The sequence below is a fragment of the Trichophyton verrucosum genome (assembly GCF_000151505.1).
Source record: "Trichophyton verrucosum HKI 0517 chromosome Unknown contig00242_1.f1.exp, whole genome shotgun sequence".
NCBI lineage: Eukaryota > Fungi > Ascomycota > Eurotiomycetes > Onygenales > Arthrodermataceae > Trichophyton > Trichophyton verrucosum.
The window spans coordinates 61,052-83,282 of NW_003315490.1; the positions used below are offsets into that span (position 1 = coordinate 61,052).

At 50.4% G+C, this 22,231-nt stretch overlaps 8 protein-coding genes across 8 annotated transcripts; 7 read left to right on the forward strand and 1 right to left on the reverse strand.

The window, feature by feature from the left end:
• Positions 1-117: 117 nt before the first annotated feature.
• On the reverse strand, positions 118-384 carry TRV_02841 (uncharacterized protein; the record flags this gene model as incomplete). Its single annotated transcript, XM_003022974.1, has 1 exon — positions 118-384. One exon carries the CDS (start codon positions 382-384, stop codon positions 118-120), a length of 267 nt encoding a protein of 88 aa, XP_003023020.1.
• An 890-nt stretch (positions 385-1,274) lies between these two features.
• Positions 1,275-2,354, forward strand: TRV_02842 (peptidyl-prolyl cis-trans isomerase, putative; the record flags this gene model as incomplete). The annotated part of the gene is made up of 6 exons (XM_003022975.1): positions 1,275-1,382; positions 1,452-1,507; positions 1,683-1,786; positions 1,850-1,930; positions 1,996-2,059; positions 2,126-2,354. The coding sequence occupies 6 exons, from the start codon at positions 1,275-1,277 to the stop codon at positions 2,352-2,354; spliced, it is 642 nt and encodes a 213-aa protein (XP_003023021.1).
• An 842-nt stretch (positions 2,355-3,196) lies between these two features.
• Positions 3,197-4,951, forward strand: TRV_02843 (carboxylesterase, putative; the record flags this gene model as incomplete). Its single annotated transcript, XM_003022976.1, has 3 exons — positions 3,197-3,761; positions 3,826-3,951; positions 4,014-4,951. 3 exons carry the CDS (start codon positions 3,197-3,199, stop codon positions 4,949-4,951), a joined length of 1,629 nt encoding a protein of 542 aa, XP_003023022.1.
• A 3,190-nt stretch (positions 4,952-8,141) lies between these two features.
• Positions 8,142-10,449, forward strand: TRV_02844 (uncharacterized protein; the record flags this gene model as incomplete). The annotated part of the gene is made up of 2 exons (XM_003022977.1): positions 8,142-9,493; positions 9,561-10,449. The coding sequence occupies 2 exons, from the start codon at positions 8,142-8,144 to the stop codon at positions 10,447-10,449; spliced, it is 2,241 nt and encodes a 746-aa protein (XP_003023023.1).
• An 86-nt stretch (positions 10,450-10,535) lies between these two features.
• Positions 10,536-10,949, forward strand: TRV_02845 (uncharacterized protein; the record flags this gene model as incomplete). The annotated part of the gene is made up of 1 exon (XM_003022978.1): positions 10,536-10,949. One exon carries the CDS (start codon positions 10,536-10,538, stop codon positions 10,947-10,949), a length of 414 nt encoding a protein of 137 aa, XP_003023024.1.
• Positions 10,950-11,761: 812 nt separating this feature from the next.
• On the forward strand, positions 11,762-13,921 carry TRV_02846 (uncharacterized protein; the record flags this gene model as incomplete). Its single annotated transcript, XM_003022979.1, has 3 exons — positions 11,762-11,985; positions 12,053-13,770; positions 13,830-13,921. 3 exons carry the CDS (start codon positions 11,762-11,764, stop codon positions 13,919-13,921), a joined length of 2,034 nt encoding a protein of 677 aa, XP_003023025.1.
• Positions 13,922-16,022: 2,101 nt separating this feature from the next.
• On the forward strand, positions 16,023-19,683 carry TRV_02847 (INO80 chromatin remodeling complex (Ies1), putative; the record flags this gene model as incomplete). Its single annotated transcript, XM_003022980.1, has 4 exons — positions 16,023-17,136; positions 17,195-17,734; positions 17,793-17,843; positions 18,014-19,683. The coding sequence occupies 4 exons, from the start codon at positions 16,023-16,025 to the stop codon at positions 19,681-19,683; spliced, it is 3,375 nt and encodes a 1,124-aa protein (XP_003023026.1).
• A 1,113-nt stretch (positions 19,684-20,796) lies between these two features.
• On the forward strand, positions 20,797-22,028 carry TRV_02848 (uncharacterized protein; the record flags this gene model as incomplete). The annotated part of the gene is made up of 2 exons (XM_003022981.1): positions 20,797-21,633; positions 21,705-22,028. The coding sequence occupies 2 exons, from the start codon at positions 20,797-20,799 to the stop codon at positions 22,026-22,028; spliced, it is 1,161 nt and encodes a 386-aa protein (XP_003023027.1).
• Between the last annotated feature and the right edge of the window lie 203 nt (positions 22,029-22,231).

Consider the following 22,231-nt stretch of genomic DNA (forward strand, 5'->3'; position numbering starts at 1 on the left):
CCCAATACCCCTGTATAGTAGTACATCACAAAAATAAGAGTGTTTTAAAAAAGATATTGCAGCACAATCATAGTTTTCTGTCAATGCGGTTGAATTTGATAGCATTTTTGATCTACGTCAAGAGTTAGTGATGATTACCCAGATTGAATTGACTTCAACGTCACATACCTGGCTTCTGGTGTTCTGTCCTCTAACTGGGAGGTTGAGAGCATGTCTTCTTCCTCGGTATGTTCCAGTAGTCTTCAGTCTCTTGATGTTATCGAGAATCTCTCGCTTCAAGTCGTTTTCGATCTTCATATTTGACAATGCACCAGTCAAATCCAGGACCTGTCTGGTTGCCAGTTCACCGACGGTCGAAGTGGGATGGATGTGGAATCGAGCCATCAGCTGGTTGCATCGCAGCTCGCCTATGCCGAAAAATGAGCGCAGGGCTTTCTGTATAATATGAACAGTTAGAATTAACGGCGAGAGTCCGTGTTCTGGATGAGGGCTGAACTTGCTCTAACGAGCTGTCGCTCGGGAAAACTGGTGCCTAAGATGAAGACCTGGCCATAACAAGTTAGCTGACGACTTTCAATTGGTATACTTCAAACACTTTCTGGCCTTACCATGGTGGCTAATGCTGCGTTAATCTACTTCTTCACACTCTATCAGCTGCTCTCGCTCGTTTTCATCTATCGCATTCACAAGCCGACATCGAACTTTGAATTCCCACAGGCCTGGAGGTGCCCGTAGGTCATGCCAAGATCGGTTATCGGCAATACTATTATTCCGCAACTTTATGCATCCCGATTCCACGCCCGATTCATAGAGGCCAGCAGTACTCCAGGCCATGATATACAACTGTTAAATCTCATATATCTAATATTATTAAATTTGGCAAAGAGACTATGGGCAATATACCCAGCCAGCCGTAGATCAGCAGTACGAGAACAGAGCATAAGAATCAATGAAAGCCAGAGAACAACGCTAAACTACAGAGCTGATGTCCTCCCTATCTTCATGGACTTATCGATTCAAGCGTATAATTTTAGTGCATAAGATGATGACTCATCAAATAAACTCCCCTTATGCCCGCGCCTGACCAATCAGCTGAACGCAAAGTCGAAAGTTTCAACATCCGCTAAGATCGCCCGTGTTTTGGCAGACGAGGAGGTGGATGTTCATAAAACAGCCACGTCTCTCCTCTGCATGCCACTGTCTCCTCCCCATCTACCTCCCGTTACCATCTGCCCCAGAATAAGCATCTCGTCTACACTTTTTATATACACGATATGGCCAGAATTGGGCGTATCTTGACCCTTGTGGTCTTCGCCGCCGTTGCTCTGTTCCTCTTCATGGGACAGACGGTCGAGGCCAAAGGTCCCAAGATCACAAGCAAGGTACCTCAAGTCTTTTGACAGCGAAAGCCTGGAGATGGCATCGAGGCGCTAATCAACAGTGATATATAGGTCTACTTTGATATCGAGCATGATGGTCAGCCCCTCGGACGGATTGTCATGGGATTGTACGGAAAGACGGTACCAAAGGTGGGTTGACCGATTCTCAATATTCACCGAACGATGCGTTAATCATACTGACTATGTGTGACATAGACCGCTGAGAACTTCCGGTATGGTCAATATCCGATATACCTCAATTGTGCCGAAGGCATTCAAATGCTGATGAGTACAACATAATAGCGCTTTGGCTACTGGCGAGAAGGGATTCGGATATGAGGGATCTACCTTCCACCGTGTTATCAAGGACTTCATGATCCAGGGTGGTGACTTTACCAATGGTGACGGTTAGTACTACTTATATCCTACTTACCGCACCTTAATATGCTGACCAATTGTTTAAAACTTAGGAACCGGTGGAAAGTCCATCTACGGCAACAAGTTCGAGGATGAGAACTTCAAGCTACGCCATACCAAGAAGGGTCTTCTCAGTATGCTACTGTGCATTCTTTGCGTAATGGTACGATTGCTTATATTAACCGCAACTTCATTATAGGCATGGCCAACGCCGGAAAAGATACCAACGGATCTCAGTTCTTCATTACCACCGCTATTACAGCGTATGTTTACACCCATTAACTATGCGACGTAGCACTTACAATTGCTGACCACGGATGATATAATAGCTGGCTTGATGGAAAGCACGTCGTCTTCGGCGAGGTGCTCGAGGGATACGATATCGTTGATAAGATCCAGGTCGTCCCCAAGGGCTTCCAGGACCGTCCCACCAAAGATGTAAAAATCGCCAAGTGTGGAGAACTTGACATGAAGGAGGAAGCAGAGGGTGAAGGTACTGAATCACCATCTAAGCCCGACTCCGAGAAAGAACAGGCCCCAGTCCGTGATGAAATCTAGACGGTTTTATCCAGGGTTCCTGGCCTCGTCATGCCCTGAATTTCCACAGACACACCTATCCTTTCTTAATCATCATCATCATTATCATCGTTTCCAAATGCCATGTCCTTATAACTTACCGTCCGGATCTGCTGATGATTATGAACTGTGTCTATTTATGAATTGAAAGGATTCTTTGGACGCTTCAGATTCTATAGAGGCAGTCAAGCCCCCATGACGCCAGACAGCACAAAGTAGAAGACAACTATGCAATCCAACTTACTACCCAACATCTTGCTTGCTCTCCGGCGCTTGTATATACAATTTATCATTCCTACCTGTGTTATCTTTGATTCGCGGTGCAGTATAGATGTCGCCCTATACAAGTCGGTCTCTGTAAGTACGAACTATTACCCTTTTGGCTGTTCGTAGTTTTACTGTGGATGATGATATTGGCGTATTCATATTCGTTGGATGGTACGTATGTTTCTCACAGTAATAGTCACAGTCGCCTCCATGCCATAACAATCGGTTGCTGCTAACATTCAATCCTTCATCGAGATAATCCTTCACCTCGGTATAAGACGATCGATGCCAATACCAGGGTACCTTCAGCCTGATCCTTCTCATCCACTCCGCCACAGTCAGCCCTATCAACAAGCATCCTCGGCGGCCCATAGGGCCTCATCGGGATGGCTCACAGCTTGTGTCCTCCTGCTTCATAAGCAGTCAAGCAAAATATCAGCTGTGATAGACTTTCTTTCTATTCTGCACTGCGATGATACCCATTACTTAAAGAGCACGATGGGCTGTCGAAGCCGTAAGATGGGTTCATCCTGCTATCTATCAGACACTGCCTCATGATGCGATTTCTACTCCAAACACTTGCGCTTTGCGCGGTTTTTATACCAAGTTCAACATCCTCCCCTCTTGAACGACTTAGCAGTCATGATAATAACAACGACCACACCAGGCCGGTTGTGACCATCGATTCGGGTGTTATCATCGGTAAAAATGCGCATGTCCCTGGCTCAACGGAAACAGTGCATCAGTTTCTCGGTATCCCTTTTGCCAAACCGCCAGTCAAGAACCTTCGGTTCTCACTACCAGAACACCCACTGCCCTGGCATAAACCCCTGCATACTACCAAAAGTCCTCCAGCTTGCATACAAGATTTCGGCAACAAGACTTCTGGGAGCGAATTTCAAAAAGCGTTGTTCAACACGCCTCCCGCACCCGGGGAGAGCGAGGACTGCCTGTATTTGAACGTCTACCGGCCCAAAGGTGATTACAAGGGAAAACCGATATTGTTCTGGATATTCGGCGGTGGATATAGATTTGGAGCAAGTTCGTATCCGTTTTACGACGGTTCAAGCCTTGCTGCAAATCAGGATATCATTGTGGTTACCGCCAACTATCGAACGAACTGTGAGTATATTGATACCGTCCGTATAGCTATGCCATAGAAAAGAATGACTAAATCTTGACCAAGTGTTTGGGTTTCCCCGGTCACCACAGCTTCCATTGGACAAGCGGAACTTGGGTATACTTGATCAAAGACTGGCTCTTGACTGGGTAAAGAGAAACATCCATTCTTTCGGAGGTGACCCCAATAAAGGTATATTAACTAATGAAGCTTCTTCCTCTGCCTTTGCATATCATAACTAACTGATATTTTAGTCACCATTGCTGGACAATCTGCCGGAGCAGTATCCGTGGGCCATCTTATCAACACAGCTCCCTCTAATCTGCCGTTTCGAGCTGCCATTTTGCAATCAGGCTCTTCACTCTTCCAGCTCCCTCCAAGTCCTCCCAATAGCGAATTCTCATCTTGGACGGACTTGGTACAACGTCTCAACTGTACCAATAGCTCAGATGCGGCCGTCCTAGAATGCGTTCGTGGCGCAAGCGTTGGTACCTTGCGTAAGATACTGTTGGAGACCGGTCTGCCATTCCAAACCCCCAACATGGACGATGTTACTGTCCTTGAATCCCCAGCCAAGGCGTATGCTGCAGGCGAGGCCGCGAAAGTACCGATCCTCATAGGCTCAACTCTAGACGATGGATCAACGTTCGCTTACGGCAAGGGGGACAATGTTACGGCCTTCATCAACAGTTTATCATTTCCCCCTGAAATAGCGGAGGCGATAATTAAACTGTATGCACCGAACTCCACGGCAACAGCAAGCCTATCAACTGGTAGCCAAATAATCTCACAGATTATAACGGATTCGACATTCCGTTGCCCGGCTGGCTTCGTCGCGAACCTTACTGCAACAACTCTGAAAGTACCTGTATGGCAGTATCTGTTCTACGATCCGGCCGCAAGTCATCCTGACTACGCAGAACTAGGAGTCTACCATACGTCTGACATAGCTTATGTATTCGGCACGCAGGGGCTGCGCGATCCGGGACAGGCGAACAAGCTCTGGTTACAAAAGCTATGGGCAGACTTTGTCAAGAACCCGCAAGCGGGCCCAAGCTGGAAGCAATACCCTTCCGTTGGCCTGCTAAGAGGAGACGGGGCAAACGCTATTCCTACCGAGGACGTGAAGACACTGGATCCCATCTGCCGAGTGTGGGATAAGCTGTACTTGTCGGCACTGCTCAGGCACTGAAGAAATTCACCGCCTCTTCCCACGGGGGTTTGCGACTATCAACAGCATTAAACCTAAACGCTCACCTTTGGACGATGATTAACCAGTGCTGGTGCAGCCTTTTTTCCTGCCGTGTCGCCATACGTTACGGTCCGGCAATCAAAAGCGTCCATCCTTGGTGATGTTCAGGATAGCATTTATCGCGGATTTACTTTGAGCCACGGAGGTTGGTTAGTTAAGAAATTAGTTTCTTGCCAGTTGAGAGGCAAGGCGAATTGGTTTTTTTCAGGAGAAGCTTCTGGCTTTCTTTTCCCTTTGTCTTCTGAAGTTAATACTGGCTTTTGGGTGGTGGCTTTTTTTGACGTAGAATTGTTTGCTCTGGCTCTCTCCCTGGCGGCCTCTCGGTGCAGACATTCTCGCCAATCCACGGAGTACTCCGAATGTATGTACGTCTCTTTTGCACTGAACATCTCGAACTACCGAGCACTTGACAGCGGTAACTTCAATAAAATGGGCTGATCTTAGCATACAGTATGCGGAGCATGGGGGTCTCTAGGGCCAACCGTCTTCGTGGCGTCTCGTAGCCTGCGTTCGAGAAGACAGCTGTTGGAGTGTCAACGCTGGATGAGGCTTTGGCTGGAAGTCGACAGACTTCCGCCTTCTCACCACCAACGTCGACCCTCGAGCGACAGCCACCCTGGACTCAAGTTAACATCGACAAGTCTATCCAGGCTCTATTAGATGCGGCAAAGGTTGACTGTCGCCTTGTACGAGGTACGAAAGCTTTGTTACGTGATAATGTGCGTCGATGTTCCATCCAATGCAGAGCAGCACCAACTAACTATTTTCCTTACGCCCGCGTCTGACGTCTGGCCAGTCACTACGACCCTCCAGGCCTTGGTTGTGCAGCCAGCGCTCCAGCACTCCAGCTCCCTGGGTCTGAAACCAGCATCCAGCATAATATGTACTTGCTTTGGTTTTGAGAAGCGCAGGCGATCGGCAATCTGCAGTATGCGGGAATAAATGAAATATTTTGTTGTCATTATTATTATTCTAGACAACCCCCCAGCATGCGGCGAGACGCAGCACCAATCATGACCTCAATCTAGAGTCACAGCAAGCTGCAGATGATGAGACTCGACGCCGTACTTCGTCCTACGAACGGTACATCGTACAACTTGTGTTCCATCGGCGGTGCGCAAGTTCGAAGGGGGACAGTCAATATCGACTGGGCCCATCCGGATAACGCAGGCCAAACAGGCCTGCCTCCCCCTTTCGCCTAACTACAGCTGTCAGATCCATGGAGCGAGAAACTGATGCGTCCGATAACAAGCCCCCCCGTTTGTCAGGCCAGGGATCGTTGCATGCAGGGAAGGTTTCGCTCTGGCGAGGGTTCGTGGGCTGGAACTATCCGATTCGACCGCCGCCGGCTCGTTTTTCTCTCCCGTCTTAAAATGAAGGTTTAGATATCACTTTTTTTTTGGAGCACGCTACGAAGACCAAGAGGGGCCCGGTTAGGAAATCCGAGAAGCGACGTGGAGAAACGAAGGGATGGCTCGTTATCGGGGCTGGTCCACCATCCGGAGAATACATGCCGTATTTATCTCAAAAAAAAAGAGCAAGGAGCAGACTGGAGAGAGAGAGGCTACGCCAGACGTCTCCCGCAGCCCGTGCAACCAAAGCCTCTCACGGCAGAGAGCAAGCAACGCACCATCATCATCCAGAGAAAGCTTCCTCCCTGATGTCTGCCTCAGGTTCTGCTGGTGGCTCTCCTTTTCTCTCCCGCTCTCTCCCTCGCCTCCATCCTCTCTTGTCACCCTGTGATCTAACTGAGTATGGTGGGCCACTTGGGATCCATGCAACGGTTGTGGAGCGAAAGAAACGCACGCTCACAGGACTAGGCACGCTAAATCTCGCAACACCACACCGCACCGCTATGGGCAGAGTTACCTGGTCACGGACTCAAAAATAAAATGATAATGGATGAACACCCGTTTGACATCAGGTCGTGCCTTTTATTTTTCCCCGTTCGCTTGACCCGGTGGGCGTTCGTTGGTGTGCCTTCTCTGCCGCCCCCTTTTTACGACGTCTGTATGGCTGGCTGACATCGCCCTGAGCGTCACTGCAGTTGCCGCACCAACCTTTTCCACGATCCATCTTGATGTCAGACTCGATCGAGTCTGAAGGGAGGAGCAGCAGGAAGGGTGAACAAGAGACGAAAAAAAAGCCAAAACGAAAATGTATTTAAACATTAATTTTTTGGAGGAAGGGATAAGCAAGACCGCGAAGGTCAATATTTGCTTTTTTACGTCCACAAGGACCCGTCTCTTCACACTATTTTCTGGTCAGGATGAAGATCGAGAGCTTGGCGGGCAATGGACGTGCAGCTAGCTGGCTGTTAGTCCAGAATTGGTCCCCTTCGTTGTTCGGCCTGGATGGCAGCGACAAACTCGACTCGAAGGGGGCGGCTCGCTCGATGCTTTTGCCTGCTCTCCCTCCCGTTCCAACCTTCGACTATTTCCTCGTTACCCTCCCCGGCTGCAACGGGAGACGAGAGTGTGCTCCATAGCAAAGCTACTGGGGGGGATATATTATGAACTAACGTCCTTAAGTGCAACCTGGGCAGGCTGCTGGGGCGCATTTTGGGTTAATTCGTTGTCATTTTCTTTTTTAGTCCTGCGTCTCTCTCTGGCCCTCCTCCAATTTTATATCTTATTTGATTTTTCTTTATTTTTCCCTGGCTCCCTTTAAGCAGCTCTGGACCCGTCCCTCTGGACTGGCAGGACAGGGACTCCCCAAAAAAGGGCACACAGAACAACATCAGATTAAAAACCAAAAGGAAGACAGAAACACCTTCGTTACACATCGAAAGACAAGGTGTCGGAGAGAAGAATAATATAACACATTGCATGCAAGAAATGATATGCGGATACCATGTTCTTCGCTGGTCTTGATCTATCCTTGTCTTGGCTGATACCGTGAACACATTCGAAGAACAAACTGTTACATTTCCTGCAAGGAATCAATCTCGCTTTGCGTTAGAGAGGTAATTCTTTCAATTTATATCGTCTCCTTCTACGATGGCCGAACATGAAGAATCAGCAATTGATGACAATAACTACGATCCTGATCGTATAGCTCCGCAATTGACCGATTCAATACAATACCTTTATCCGAAGTTCCCCCACAGCCCACTGCGATATCTACCGCCATGCCACCCAAGACGAAGAAGACGAAGCTCGCCGAACGTCGTGCTGCTGCCACGGCCGGTGCAATTGGGAAAGATGGGGCTGGCAATAACAAGAACGGGGACGTCTTCCACTTTGTGACTGTGAATCCCATATCAGAAGACCAGAAGCTGGAGAACAGGACGTTGATCCGTTCACATGCCAGCAAGTATATATGGAGGCAGCATCGAGCTGTGCGAGCTGAAAATACTGGATCAGGAGGGCTGTCTACCAACGTTAATATGGGTGGAAATGGGAACGGCTCCGGGTTAGCGGTTCGTCAATATTCCGCTGCGGATGCTGGCAAGACGGTGGCAGCGTCTCGACGTCGTGGACAGGCATTCAAGACATGGTCCGCGGGCGTTAAGGAGGAGACTCCGCCGAGTAATACTAATACTCGAATGGCAATGGGCATGGGTGTGCATAGAGTTGTTGACATGAATGACTGTGTACCCAGCATCGAGCCGGCTGTCGTAAACGGAAACCGGAACGATATACAGACCAATGTTGATACAGGTTGTGACGACCAAGGCGAGGTAGACGCAGAAGCAGACGGAGATACGGAGGATATCCCACGAGATAATAACAATATCCAGGCCCATGACAGTGCTGTTGTTGCTGACGAAGAGAGTAGCGACTCTGATGGCTCTCCTCCGCCTACTGGCTGTCGTGCCATAGCACCACACGTAAGGGCTCCAGCTTCCAGCGTGGGCAGTAACAACGTCAACCGCCCATTCAACCAACTTATACACTGGCTTGAGAACCCTGGCCAGATATGTCCTTCTATACTAGACGAGGGAGCTATAGGCAGGCTCATGCGTTACGCTGCCTTTGATCTCTGGCCTGGCCTCGTCTTGGGCGCGGAGGGTCAGCGCTGGGGCCGCGAAGCTGCAGCCGGTGTGTGGCTACCTCGGGCAATGGCGAATCCAGCACTATTCACTGCCTTCTTGTACGGAGCAGCCGGGCACATGCAAACCCGCCGCCGGCTGGATAGCGCGCAGGTCTCCCCTCAGACCAGAGGCGAGAAGATGGAGCAAATCGTCTGTGAGACCGAGACAATCAAGCAGCTGAACAAGATGATGAAGGACCCTGCCCAGGCGTTTTCTGACGAAGTTGTCCTCGCTGTTTTGTGTATGGCGTTCAACCGGATAGATTACTCTGGCTGGAAGCCCTCTGACCCATCTCCGAAAGCGCCCCTTAGGAACCTGCAGTGGCTGGATGTATATGGCGGGCTGTCATTGAATGACCATCATGTCAAGGGGCTAATGGCTATTATCGAGACGAGGGGAGGGCTCAAGTCGATAAAGATGCCTGGTCTGGCCGAGACTTTATCTACGTATGTTTCAACGCCCTTTGTTTGGCCTTCTCTATGTGTGATATTCTTTATGCTAATCTATGTCTAGATCCGGAGTGATGCTGTCGACGAAATACCTGGCCAAACCCCGTCTACCCTTTGTACCTATTTTCAAGGAGACAGCCGTGGGTCAGACACCGAACTGGCCAACGCTGAACCCGACAAATGGCACCAATAGCTCAGACTACTCTGGAGGCTCCTCAGGCGAGCCGTCTTCAACAATGACCACAACCCTACACTACCTCCTCAGCACTCGTCCAATGCACAACTCCATCCCTACCAATCCCCTCTCTCCGATCCCACCCAACCTACAAGTCATCCTGCAGAACATGCGGGAATACAATATCGTCGTGGACCTCCAGACCCAGGGCTTGCTACCGAATCTGGAACTGTCTGTTATTGCCGACCGCCGCAACTTTATCCAATACAATCTGGTCTCTCTACCTGCTTCCTACGAGTTTCCGGACAGCTACAACGCCATATACCGCCTGTATGAACCCTGTCGCCTCGCGGCAATGGTCTACAGCATGCTAGTTATATTCCCATTACCTGCAGCCAACCGGCCGTTCAAGCAGCTGGTAACACAACTTATTACTGCCCTGATCACCGTAGACGGCGATGAGGGAAGCGGCTGGGCGGCTGAATCCGGCCAGTGGCCGTGGGAGTATGAACGAGAAGGCAGCCAGGACCTGACCCCCGAGGAAGAGGAGCGGGTGTCGTGTCTATACTTGTGGATCATCGTGATGGGCGGAATAGCGTCTCGAGGCATGGGGGATAACAGCGAATGGTTTGCTGCCCGGTTCGAGCAGACACTGCAGATGAAGGGGATGTCGACGTGGGAAGAAGTGAAGCAGTGCCTGACCTCGATAATGTGGATGGACAGCGTCTGTGACTATGGCGGACTGGCTTTTTGGAGAGAGACTCGAGACGGCTTCTAGTTCCGTCTTCCTGTCTGTCCGCTCTCCTGTCTCTTTATACATGCTCTTTGACTGTCGATTTATGCCCATTTCTTGCGTATACCATAATGATTGGTGTTTTCTCGTCTTGGTGTCTTGGAGGTATCTGTCTATATAGGACTGGCGGTATATCTCTGCTTTTTTCCCCCCCTGATCTTCTCTTTTACCCTTCTCCTCTGCTTCGTCTATCATCCCCTCTTCCCCTTGCCTATCCATTCTATGTATACACAAATCTATCAACGTCCCTGCTGCCCCTGACCCTGACTATAGTTAGTCTGACAAGTCTTGCCACTGACACCTGTCACCCCCAGCCCCCTGCCAACTCTACTATCCTGCTCCGCCTTCCCACGCCTTCACTAACGTCATCACCTTCACCACTGTCAACATCAACATCAACATCACCATCAACATCTTCTTATTCTTCTTCTATCTCCCTCTCTAGTCTTTTCGACTTCTTTTCTTCCCCCTTTTTCTTCCTATAAAAAGCAACGTCGTGGGGGCCATGCTTAGTCATATGTAATGTCACGTTTACCATACGAGTGGGACCTTTGTGCAGCGTTGACCAACCAGATCTCAGTAAATCTCAGCTCGTAAGCAGAAAACGGCTTAGTCATCGCTGAAATCTCTTCTCTTTTTTTTTTTTTCGCCTTCAACTTTTTTTTTTCTTCATCTCAAAATCTTCAACTTCGACTTTTTCTTCTTCTTCTTTCTCATCTGCGTTTTTCTTTCTTCCTGGACTTCGTTGTGTTCTTTTTTTTTTTCCTTTTCTTTCTCTTTAGCTTGTTAAATAGAGAGGAAAGAGAGAAGAGAAAGAAGATATAAAACATCAGTGAGGCTTGACAGGCTGTTTTCCTGCTCTATTCTACCTTAATTACACCGCCTCCGGCCCCAGTGTTTTTCTCTCACAGCACAGAAAAACACACAACTGCAAAAAAGCACCGCCTCCCACCAGCATCCAGCAGCACACGCAGAGAAGAAAAAGACGAGAGCAACAGGATCAGAGAAAATCCTGTCCTTTCATCATATTCTGTGTTCTCGGCAGTGTGTCTTTTTGTTTTAGATAAAATCCCAGTTCTTTTTTTTTTGCCTTCATTTTATTTTTTTTGACTCCCGTAACGACCCATCTACGATCCCTCCAAACGCGCGCCAGTAATCAGTGACCTGCTACTTTCGAAGGATACCTTGAAGGATACTCGGTGAGTATTCCATCCGTCTCGTCTGTTCCGTGGTTTAGCTATTCCGTGTCAAGAGGCGCCTGGCTAACCGTCTGTCCTGGTGGCTGCGAGCAGTTAATATGGCTGATAACCTGAAAATCGGAAACCTCTCCCTCAACGACTCCCAGCACGCGCCAAACCAGACCGGACGCTCCGCCTACATTCCTCCGCACCTCCGTGGTCAGGCTCGTCAGGCTGCTGCCGCTGAGTCTGCCGCTGGTCCTACCGTCGACGGTCCTGACGGTCCTGCTCCCGGACAGAACGGCCGCCCTGCTGGCATGAACGCAAGCGCCTGGGCTCCAGGGTAGGTAGCCTTCAGACAAGACTCCAAACAAATGACTGAATTCCTGCTAACTCGAGGGAAGAAATAGAGCCCCGAATAACGCACCTGGGTGGGGTGCTGGAGACTACGGTCCTCGTGGCGGTCCGGCCGTGAATGGTAATTCTGGCTGGGGTCAACCCGCCGGCTCCCGTCGTACTTTCGATCCACATGCTTACGGTCACCCAGGCCATCAAGGTCAACAGGGCGGAAACTACGGCGGCGGCGGCGCTGCCAGAGGCTCTGGTGATGGCCAGTGGCGTGATGGAAAGCACATTCCCGGTCCTTCGAACGCTCGTCTCGAACGCGAACTCTTCGGCATCCCCAACGATCCCAGCAAGCAGCATACCGGTATCAACTTCGCCAACTACGATGATATCCCCGTCGAGGCTTCCGGCCAGAATGTCCCCGAGCCCGTCAGCACCTTCACCAACCCTCCTCTGGACGACCATTTGATCTCCAACATCAAACTCGCCTCCTACAAAGTGCCTACTCCGGTCCAGAAGTATTCCATCCCGATTGTCATGGGAGGCCGTGACTTGATGGCCTGTGCCCAGACTGGTTCCGGAAAGACTGGTGGTTTCTTGTTCCCAATCCTCTCTCAGGCATTCCAGAACGGACCCTCCCCGGCTCCCACTCAGCAAGGCGGTCAGTTCAGCTACGGCCGTCAGCGCAAGGCTTACCCTACCTCGCTCATCTTGGCTCCGACCCGTGAGCTTGTCTCTCAGATCTATGACGAGGCTAGGAAGTTTGCTTACCGATCCTGGGTTCGCCCTTGTGTTGTCTACGGAGGAGCTGATATCGGCTCCCAGCTTCGCCAGATTGAGCGTGGCTGTGACCTTCTCGTTGCCACTCCCGGCCGTCTTGTCGACCTGATTGAGCGTGGCCGCATCTCGCTCTGCAACATCAAGTACCTTGTCCTTGATGAGGCTGATCGCATGCTTGACATGGGTTTCGAGCCTCAAATCCGCCGCATTGTCGAAGGTGAAGACATGCCCCCAGTTGCTGGCCGTCAAACCCTCATGTTTTCGGCCACCTTCCCACGCGACATCCAGATGCTCGCCCGTGATTTCTTGAAGGACTACGTCTTCCTTTCCGTCGGCCGTGTCGGTTCCACCTCCGAGAACATCACCCAGAAGGTCGAGTATGTTGAGGACAACGATAAACGCTCCGTCCTGCTCGATATCCTGCACACTCACGGCGCTGGATTGACCCTCATTTTCGTCGAGACCAAGCGTATGGCTGATTCTCTGTCCGAATTCCTCATCAACCAGCACTTCCCAGCCACTGCTATTCACGGTGACCGCACTCAGCGTGAGCGTGAGCGTGCCCTTGAGTACTTCCGTAATGGCCGCTGCCCCATCCTGGTGGCTACCGCTGTTGCTGCCCGTGGACTCGACATTCCCAATGTCACCCATGTCGTCAACTATGATCTGCCCACCGACATTGACGACTATGTTCACCGTATCGGTCGTACCGGTCGTGCTGGAAACACCGGTATCTCTACTGCTTTCTTCAACCGTGGAAACCGCGGTGTTGTCCGTGACCTCATCGAGCTGCTCAAGGAGGCCCACCAGGAAGTCCCATCCTTCCTCGAGAACATTGCTCGTGAGGGCTCTGGATACGGTGGCCGTGGAGGTCGTGGCCGTGGCCGTGGCTCTGCCGGTGCCAATCGTGATATGCGTCGCATGGGTGGTGGAATGGGCGGTCCCCCTTCTTATGGCGGTGGTGGTAACTACGCTGCTCCCCAAAGCTACGGTGGCGGTGGCGGTAAGCATTCTCTCTCTCTTCGTCTTTGCTTAAATAACTAGTACTAATAGTGAGTACAGGAAACTATGGCGGCGGTCCATATGGCGGTGGCTATGGAGGTGGTGGCTACGGCAACCCATCCGGCCCAACTGGCCCATCTTCCTGGTGGTAAACTAATATCATTTATCGCTACCGTAGACGAAGCTAGCACTTGCTGACTTCCTTTACGACACCCGAACATTTTTTCTACTGATTACTTTCTTTTACTGTTTCAATTTCTCACGACTGAAAAGTGACGTTTCTGTTCTATCGAGAGGAACCAAAAAAAAAAAAAAAAAGGAGTGAAAAGGATCGGATATACCAAACACACCCCCAAGATAAGGAGAGGAGGGAGCGGCTTTTTGTTACGATCTGCTACGAATTTCTCTTCCCCTTTTTTACCTACCGAAATCTTTGATATCCCATCCTTTTTCGTTTCTTCTTAAATCTTCCCATCTTACCCATCTTCCCTTTGTTTTCAACTACTCAACCCGCATTGGCCTCTATAGCCGCCACAAACAAAAAAGAAACAAAAAAAACACAAAAAACACACCAAAATAATGCGGTTGTTATCGAGTTTTCCGTCTTTTGCACGCATCAACACCTCCACAGAGACGCTCAATGGTCTGTCTGACTCGAAAGATGGAACTGCCTTGTTTTCCTCTCTTCATCTTTTTCCTTGCTTCCTACAAACGTCAACGCAATGGGCCCAGGAGAGTCGTCTATCTCTCTATCGAGCCTTTGCTCTTCTCTGCATCGTCTTATCTTGTTCTCAATTTTTCGTTTTCCCTATTCTTTTCTTTCCTTGCCGTCGTCCTTCTTTTGTTTACCTCTTTCTCCGGCATACGAGGAAGAAAAAGGAAGAAGCAAAATAGGGGAAACCAAATACTACCACCAAAAATCGGGAATCGGGGAAATCGGAACTTGCATGAAGATCATATAGACCAGCGTTGATTGTGGAGTGTTTTTCTTATCATCTTTTTTTTTTTTTTCCTTTCATGTCTTCTCATGTTTCTTACGATGCTCTCTGCTTTTCTTGATGGGTTTTTTTGTTTCTGCTTCTGCTTCTGTCTACGGCTTGTCTATGAGATACCCCCCAAAAAAAAACCACCCACCCCTTTCTACCCTTCATCGACCTCCCTTCTACTCCTCTTCATCTCTCGGTCATGATGTCCCTTATTTCTTTTCCTTTTATTTCTTTCGTGTCTTTATCACAAGCCTGGCTCGACGACGGTGATGTTTCTTTCATACACGCCATTGTTGTCCCCCAGCCGGGAGCAGAAGTACGAAGCTATCAATCTTCTTTTCATGTCTCTTCCATATTCATGTCGCATTTCCCACACTTCTAGAGACGATAGAGAGGGAAACGGAACGGAAAAGGGAGAAGAAAAACGCTTCTACATCTTCATCATAGACGGGAGGGTTTTTTTCTTTTCGTCCTTTTTCCTGGTTGTACTATTTTCATCCATGGCCGGCTATTGCGTTGACTGGCCGGTTGTCTTCCTCTCTCGTGAGGTGGGATCGGATGAGATGGAATAGAAAAATAGCAGCAGATTCATATTCATTTCCTGTTTTCTCCGAGTAATTAATTGCATTGTATATCTGTCGGCTCTTGTAGATACATATATGGATATGTAAATTGGTAGGATGCGTACAGCAAAGTGAGCAGCGACTTTCTGCGTTTCAGACACACTCGCCCCCGTCATACAGATATTTTCCTCTCTTTTTCCCCCATTTTTCTGTGCAAAAATAGCTTCGTCGACAGCCTCCCTGGGACGAGCCGGGAAAAGGAGCTCTGGGGCAGCGCAGGTTGGCGCCGATGCCAGAGGTGTGCAGCAGTACTCAACTCCACGCGTAAATTTGCTGGGCGTCCAAGTCACTCGCCATCGCCCGCAAAACACCAAAAAAGCCAGCCAACCTCCTGACATCCGCTCGCTTCTTCGCTAACAAAACTTCCGGCGCGCACCTATTTTTTTCACTTCTATTTCTTCGCCGTCACTCTTCCATTCTCTGCTTCTACAGCTTTCATCGCCGTCTCCCGCACCCTCGGCTCGACTGACTCGGCGCAGACTCAAAAATGATCAGCTCTGCTTCCTGGTCTCGAGTCGTCTAGTCAAGTTTCGCCAGCTCTTCAGGCTCGCCTGCTCACTCGACCCGCAGCGTTTCTTCTTCTGCTTTCAATCTAGGCCGAGCTGAAAAAGAATCTACGCTGAGCCTGTCCGCCTGTAACGACTATGGCGAGTACCAATCCGCCGTCTCGCCAGGGTAGCCCGGCTGCAGCTCCTGTCCCGGCGCCGGCTGCTGCAGCACCAGCTCAACCTCGCCCTTCAGCGTCCCCTTCCCCAGCCCCGGAACAAGCAGCAGCAGCAGCATCAGACGGAGAGTCGCGAGCAGAGGCTCAGGCCACGTCAAAACCGGACACACAGGCACAGGCTGAGGAGCCGTCCACCGCGATAATGGAAGCGGGAACGGGTGCTGGCGATTCGCCGGACGATAGAGGCGCGTTCGAACCTGAAAAGGAGACTCATTTCGACAAGCCTGACGGAGGCTACTATGCGGGCTCGAGGAAGGATTTCCCGCTTCCTGCGTGTCGATACCCGTTGCCCAGAACGAGTGTGAAGCGTCTTTCGGAGCCCGAGCCAGGCACAAAAGGTGGCAGACAGAGACATTATACGGATGACCCCAACTACCCCCTTCAGGGCTTCTGGACAGAGGCCGGTACATGGGAGGACTGGCCACCGAAGGGCAGTTCTTCTGATCCGGAAGAAAAGGAAAAAGAGGAAAAGGAAAAGGAGAAGGAAAAGGAACAGGATGGCCATGATAAACCAAAGGAGGCAGATAATGCACGGGGCCAGCCAAACGGCAAGGAGAAGGAGAAGGAGAAGGAGAGAGAGAAGGGGAAGAAGGACAAATCTTCTGAGTCGAAGCCTACGAAAGGTGAAAGCACATCTGCTGAGAAGCGAGATGCTAAGCCAGATGCTCATACGTCGTCCGCGACTTCTGCGCCTGCTAGTAGCCGTCGACAGACAAACGGGACCATTGGCAGTGTCTACTCTGGCAACAAGATTCGCCATCTCAAGAAAGATGATGGTATTCCGCTTTGGCGCAAGGATATCCAGCATCTCTTCCTGCGCTTGGTCTTTGAAGATACTACGCCCGTGTTCACTCGACATTCAGACGGGAAGAGCGGACTGAGCTTTGCGGATATCTATATCGATGCCATGGCAAAGAGCAGCAAGACCAGCAAGGTGCTAAAGGATAAGCTGACCACCGATAAGCCTGCCGCAATCAACATGGCTATGGTCTGTCTGCTGGTTAACTTTGGGCGAATGAATACTACTCTTAACTGTGAGTACTCACATGTATACCATACTAAACTTCTAAGCCAGCGCTAACATCATGATAGTTTTCCCTGAAATGCGTGCCCAGCTGCGAACATATCACTCAATCCCTTCTTTACAAGCCCACCAGGACTCCAGTGCGTACAAACAGCTTCAAGATGCACCACGGCTTAAATCTATATTGAAGGGTGCATCAGAAGATGTCGAACAACCAAACACCCTTGACAAACTACGGGAGACGCCCGTTCCGCGGACTAACCCCGTCAACCTCATCTTTGTCCTGGCTCAGTATGCTCCTAAAGTATCAGAGATTCATTTCCACTCTCCCCATGACTTCTTCGACCTCGTCATGCGAGCTACCCTGAGCAGCAAGAGTCGAGCCAAGGCATTCCTCTGGCTGATGTGGTTTTACCTGGAGAGTGACTTTTCTGACGAAGCTGCTTTGAAGAACCCCTTTGGGCCTGGAACTGTTGGAGAGGGAGCAGATGGCTCACCGTTGAAGATTCCTCAGCTAGAAGATTTGACGGAGGAAGAGGCTGATGCAGAGAATGTTGATACCCAAGATGAAATCCTATATGGAGAGGAAAAGCAAAAGGAACGCAAAAGTATGTATTTCGCTACTTTATGGTAAACGGATGACACACGATATTAATTGGTGCATAGGAATCCTCGATGATGACGAGGTTGTCTCTCGAAACAAGCGAGTGAAAAAGGGTGAGTTATACTTTTGCTCTCCTAGCGCTCTATAACAGTGCTAAGATATTGTAGATAATACTATGAGCGACGACCAGATGTCGGGTGATATCCCTATGAGCGGTACTCCTGGCGGTAAGTGTATACCGTTCTAATGTGTATTCCAACAATCGCATCAAGGCTGACTCTAGTTCCAGGCCGAGACAAACAATCAACTTTCTTCACCCCTCTTAACCAGAGTAGACGCCCGGGGGATGACGATGATGACGAGCTGCTTACTCCCGTCCAGAGTCTGAGGTCACGGAATAAACGCAAACGAGATTCGTCAACTACTCGTTCAGGCAATGCTGGGCGGACGCGGGTTGTGCTAAAGACAAAGATGGATCAGGCCGGAGACGGGTTATCGCCAGCACCTCCTGGCTCAGGTCATCCGGTCCTCCACCAGTTTGCTCCCGGTTCCCCTGCTCCAGGACAGACATCTTCATCTTCCCGTCGACCTCGACCGCTGACCCAACACCAACTGGCCATCGAGCAAAACCGCCGGCAGCGAGTGGACTATATTCTTGCACAACGCCGTGCAGAAGAATATAGTAAAGCTCGCGAACGTAGGGAGCAAGGATCCCAACTTTTACATGCCGGCCAGCTGCTTCAGTGTCTACCGGTGGATTATGACACCGATGACGACCATTCATGGGGCAAAGGTGGCCTATGTTTGAACCCGGATGCGCAACAGGAAGATTTTGGAGAGGCAGGCAGCTTCTATTTCTCGGTATTGAAGAAGGTAGCTCGCCGCCTACATCGATGGGATTGGCAATCCATCGCTACAGAGGACAAGGACATTGGACCCAATGGATTGATGCATGAACATGCTCTCGATCTAGGAGATGCAAACGCCAACGGCGGCATGGGTGACGAAGAAGAGGTTGAACCATCCGGTCCTCCGACCTCGAGCCGATCCAGAGGAGGCAGAAGAGACCGGAGATCAAACGCCAATAATGCAGATAAGCTATCTACCCCGGATCCAAACCGACTGGCTGCTCCCCCATCGACCGGCAAGAGACAGTACATTCGCCGCAAGCCGTTACCAGAGCGCAAACCAGGTGACCCACCCAAGAGAGTTCGCCCAAGCAGATCGAAGGCAGCTCTTGCAGCAAAAGCTGCTGCAAAAGCTGAGGCAGAAGCACAAAAGGCTCTAGCGCTCAAGCAGGATGCCAATGCAACTGGTACGAGTGTTGCTGGATCTGAATTGGGACTACCCAGCTCACCGGGCAGGGACGTACGCATGAAAGAAGCCGGGGACAATGAGAATGAGAACGAGAATGACAATGAGCAAGAACAGGAGCAAGAACAAGAACAAGAACAAGAACAAGAGCAGGAGCAGGAGCCAGAGCAGGACCAAGATCCCGATCAAGATCCCGATGACGAGGGACTAGACGATATCGACAAGGACATTATAGGCGATGCCAGTGCCTACGGAGATGACGGCGATGAAGATGACGCGGAAGGCGAATCTCGACTCTCCGTGTCTCCTCTTCCAGACGCTGACGCCGATGCCGACGCCGATGCAGACCCAGACCAGGAACCAGGCTCTGAAGTTGTGGCCGCCCCATCCGTCATACCTGATGATGCTTCTGTTGCTGCTATGGCCGACGACAAGACCCTCCCTGCCTCCATCAACGGCCATGATGATGAACATGAACACCTTGGCTCGGACGACTCAACAGAGGAGGACGTCACTGCTACGGCTCTAGCTGCCGCTGACTCGCCAGACACCATCAGCTATACGGAAGAGCCTGGCCACGGACCTGATCAGGAGCAGAACATAGATGAGGATGGGGACGAGATTATGACCCAGGACTAGACGCGGAACCTGGACGTTTAACACGGTACTTTCTTGGAATCCGCACCTGGGATCAGACTGAGAGGTCTGGTCCTCTCCATTATTACCACGCTTTCTACCTTTTGTCCTATTTTCTTCTATTTCTGACCCGGGGTTCGGAGGGCGACTGTACATTTATATTTATTTCTGTGGTATTATAGGGAGGGAGCAGGGAGAGGTGAACAGGCTTATGGGCATATCCAGAGTTCTTTCTTGCCCACTGACTTTTGTCAAGGAGTTAGTTGATGTATCTACCTACCAATGTATAACTCAAGATGTATACTATCTGGTCCCAGAAAATGTTCATCCATGATCCTATCCAGGGGTACCAGCAGGGCCTCTTGTATCATCCCCCGCAGCCAACCCCCCGTCTCTGGTCTCTCTGTGCGACGTTGTACATCGTCTTAAAGGGCAGTATAGTATCATGGATGTATAGCTCACCCCCCTTATCCCCGGAGACGAAAGAGACCTGCTGATGAGGTATTCGCCTGTTGCCCCCGAGGCCACGGCATGACCAGCCTGCCATCCAACGACCTGCAGCCACTTCAGCTCCTCCAGTGGCAACTATCTTCACGCCTTGCTCGGTGTTTTTTCATACTTTTATACAGCGAAAGTTCAAGCAGTCTCTTTTGGTGGCGCCAGAAAAAGGAGTAAAACATGTGACATCGGCAAATCCAGCTTTTCTTCTTTGGAAGCCAAAAAAATAAAAAAAAGCAACGAGAGGAAATAAAAACATCGGCGCAGGCAGCACACAAGCTGGTGTCTTCTTCTCTTCCCCAGCTATCTTTAGCTTCTTCTGCTCCTCCAGCTCCCTGTAGTATTCTCTTACACTCAGTCTTTTTGCTGCTGTCTCACGGTACGTTGTCCTGTTAACTTGGTTGACTATGCTGGTGATCGGCTCCCTTGCCCCTGGGCCGCACATGACTATAAAACTGCGGATACGGGGAACTCCTTCGTTGAGCCGTTGAGACGTTTGCCGCCCCCAGCTCACATTGACTCAGTTGTTGTTTCTCTCAGAGGGCCATAAAAGGAGGCTGTTGAGCTGCAGCTAACGTGTTTCTTGACAGAGCTGACACTGAACGAAACCGGGTTATAATGGAAAGCGAAGGTCGAGTGCTGCGGCCGCGGGCGAGAAAGCCCTTTGAGCTCCCCTCGGCTGATTCCACGGCTCCCCCGACTCCGGCGCCAGAAGATGCAAACAAGGAGATGTTTCCAGGCAATAGTAATGGCAACGATACCGGTAACGGCAGCTTGACTGCTACTATGGACAAGGAGGGACTGGCGCAGTCCAGCCGAACAAAGTCAGATATCAACTTGACCTCCTCTACACTGCTGGGAATCTACTCGCCTACTGCGTTTGACGGCGGCCGAGAAGATAGAGACATCCCCGGGACAACGCCGTGGGGAACAGGTGCGCAGACTCCTAATCTACGAGGGTCAGGCATATTTGAGAACGGCAATGGTGCAAAGGCAAGCGGAAACGGTGCTGTGAACAGATTTTCCGAAGAGCAGAGGAAAAGGAAGCTTCACAAGCAGGAGCAAGACCGACAACGGCAGAATGAAGTGCGTCGTAGGCAGCGCGGGCTTGTCCGTGGTTATTTGCTGCCTGCCTTGCAACAGAGCGGACTGTTGTTCCTGTTCGGTGTGACATTTGGTGTCATTATTATGCATCTACACGATAGTCCGCAGATGGCGGACCTGTTGCCGCTGCACATCCCCGTGCGAGTGGAAATCATCAACTTTGGCCTAGAGTGGTGGCATTACCTAGTGTTCTGGGGAGTGGCCGGTGTTGCACTGGGTAACCTGCTACCTTGGTTCGATCTTATGTGGGAAGACTTTATGGGAGAGAACCCCGTCAAGGGAAGTAGTGAAGCTGGCTGGAACCCAATGGTGCGCAGCATCGGTGCCTTTGTGGGAGTTGCCTTCGCCATTGTAAGATTTTATCCCCCACGCCCGTGAGAGAATATAGCCCCCCGAACTAACATGTGTATGCTTGTGTCTAGCGAAAACTACCATGGCAGTCATCGACTCAGGTCTGTTTGACACTTGCGCTTGTGAACCCGTTCCTCTGGTACCTTATCGACCGCTCCAAGTCTGGCTTCGTCCTCTCTACGGCTATCGGACTGACAGGCATGATGGCCCTACTGGAGATGAACCCCGACATAATATTTTCCCCCAGCAACGCCGCCGATGCCGTAGATGAGACCGTATTCGGAATAGCCGGCCTGACCCTCACACAAGGCCAGCTCGCAGTCGGAACATGGATTGCCAGCGTTCTCTTCTGCAGCTGTGTTTGCTTCGGCAACATTGGGCGCAAACTCGCATAGTGAGAGACGATGATTGTCTCGCTTTACTTCCGTTTCGAACACAGCAACAACGAAACGACCTTCTGGCTTTTTTCAAGGAAAATAAAGGAAGCGCATGACGTTAATGGATACCCTCTTGTTTAGCAATGATTTCTTCTCTCTCTCTCCCTTTCTCTCTCTTTTTCTACTCAGGACATGGCTTGTATGGAAACGGAAATGAAGTG